General features: G+C 34.4%; 1 protein-coding gene across 1 annotated transcript; it reads right to left on the reverse strand.

Moving 5' to 3' along the window:
• Positions 1-350: 350 nt before the first annotated feature.
• LOC140883804 (photosystem I reaction center subunit VI, chloroplastic-like) lies at positions 351-1,596 on the reverse strand. Its single transcript, XM_073290392.1, has 3 exons — positions 1,433-1,596; positions 1,148-1,274; positions 351-666 (listed from the first exon to the last, which is right to left on the reverse strand). Exons 1-3 carry the CDS (start codon positions 1,558-1,560, stop codon positions 487-489), a joined length of 435 nt encoding a protein of 144 aa, XP_073146493.1. The 5' UTR covers positions 1,561-1,596; the 3' UTR covers positions 351-486.
• Positions 1,597-1,813: the final 217 nt, after the last annotated feature.

Raw genomic sequence — 1,813 nt, forward strand, 5'->3', positions numbered from 1 at the left:
TTCACAGGGCTATTTGGTGCAAATAACTCTTTAAAAAAACGCATTCATTCGAAAAGATGAATAAATATCGTGTTCTAAAAACTATTATTTAATCTAATATAAACATATTAAAATTTAAACAAGATTAAATACCACTTAATTGACTGTTTTTAGAACGAAACATGATTAATGTTATATGTGAAACGAATGTTAGGCAGTTGCGCATTATTTGTGAAATTATAAACTAATGCAAATGTTCCTTTCTATTGAAGTGCATTTGAATAATTTAGTAGTTTTAAAATAATGTGTAATGGCTTTTGTTATACGTGTGATCTAACTCAGTCTTTTTGGTAATGGTGGCTCCCATGAGATAAGTAGTCTACTATGGTCGACAACATATATATATGAGTCGAACGAACATGAAATCAAAGTTTTGGTGACAATACTTACAAAAGATCCGTTGAAAAGATACGTACATGATCGATTAAAAACTTAGACACGAGAACGTTAGATTCTACCGCGAGGGCCGGGCTTGGGTGTTAGTTTAGGGCCGTTGACGATGGGCAGAATGTCTCCGGTGGCATGGGAGCTGGCATAAGCAAGCGTGGCGCCGCCGAACAAAATCAAGAATTTGAGCAACAGACCTCTCTTGGTGAAAGGAGCAGCAAATGTCTCAAAAAACTTGCTCTGCAATTCATAAATTTTGATCATTTATTTATAAATTAACAAACAAGTAATATTGACTAATATTATGTTGGGAAAACATATATATTTTAAAAAAATATATTTATTAGATACAGGTTTTCGAGATATAACTTAAAACCTTCGAATGAAATTTCAACATATTTATCTCTGATTATATTCCTGCCCGAATTAGAACGCAAATTATTGTATTTGAGATTTCATGACAAGTAACTATATATGGAGTTCTTGATCTTATATAGTATCAGCCCAAATCAAACTAGTGTAGCCGTACTCGACGACAATCAAAATGGAACCAAACGAGACATGTAAAAAGTTATATTAATCTTACTAAAATTAAAATCCAAATAGAATCATGAAATATTATAGAGATGATCTATACAATTAATTCTTGATATTTAATTTTCCATTCATTAATTTAAAAATATTTAAATCAACAATAGTAATATTATTATTAAAAAAAAACCTGGAGAGAGTTGTATGGTGAAGGGGCATCCGAACCGTACACGTCCCATTGGCCAGTGGTGTTAGCGATATCATCCAAATCAAAGTACACACTCTTTTCACCATACTTGGCCACCACAGCACCAGCCCTGCATGCGCCAATTTTTTTTTATAATTTTTTTTACATTTTTTTTCAACTTCTAATCTAAATTATAAAATCATTTATAATATAAAATGCAAAGATATTTTTGCAATAATAAGTAACGTAAAAATTCAGTAAATTTAATTGAGCGGTTGACCGTGTTACCGGGAGTTTGTTGGGCGGCAGAAGGTGGCACGAGATTGCTTAACGTGCAGCCTGGTTCCGGCGATGGAACTTCCGGCGAGGCCGTTGACGGTGGCGGCGGCGGCGCCGAAGGTTGCAAGAGATGCCATTGCGAGATGTGCGTGTTCAAGAAATGAGCCCAAAGAAACTGATTTGATTTTTATTTGGTGAGTGGAGTTTCTTTCATCTTTTTGATTGGATATTGGTCTGCCACGTGGGTTATTTTTATTCCATGAAAGGATATGAGATCCCGTTGGATGGTGCCACGTGGGCCAGAGTTGGATAAGCCTATCCTTTTTGAGATTTTAGTCTCAAATTCAAAATCTTAATTTCTTCTCGTCAAATTTGTAGCTTTTAAAAAAA

Source organism: Henckelia pumila, chromosome 2 (genome assembly GCF_033568475.1).
Source record: "Henckelia pumila isolate YLH828 chromosome 2, ASM3356847v2, whole genome shotgun sequence".
In the NCBI taxonomy this organism is placed as follows: Eukaryota; Viridiplantae; Streptophyta; class Magnoliopsida; order Lamiales; family Gesneriaceae; genus Henckelia; species Henckelia pumila.

Coding starts and splice junctions, on each gene's coding strand:
- LOC140883804 (XM_073290392.1), bottom strand. CDS start 1,560: ATGGCATCTCTTGCAACCTTCGGCGCCGCCGCCGCCACCGTCAACGGC. Junction 1,275..1,432: donor TGCCGCCCAACAAACTCCCG/GTAACACGGTCA, acceptor TGGCGCATGCAG/GGCTGGTGCTGTGGTGGCCA. Junction 667..1,147: donor CACCATACAACTCTCTCCAG/GTTTTTTTTTAA, acceptor TATGAATTGCAG/AGCAAGTTTTTTGAGACATT.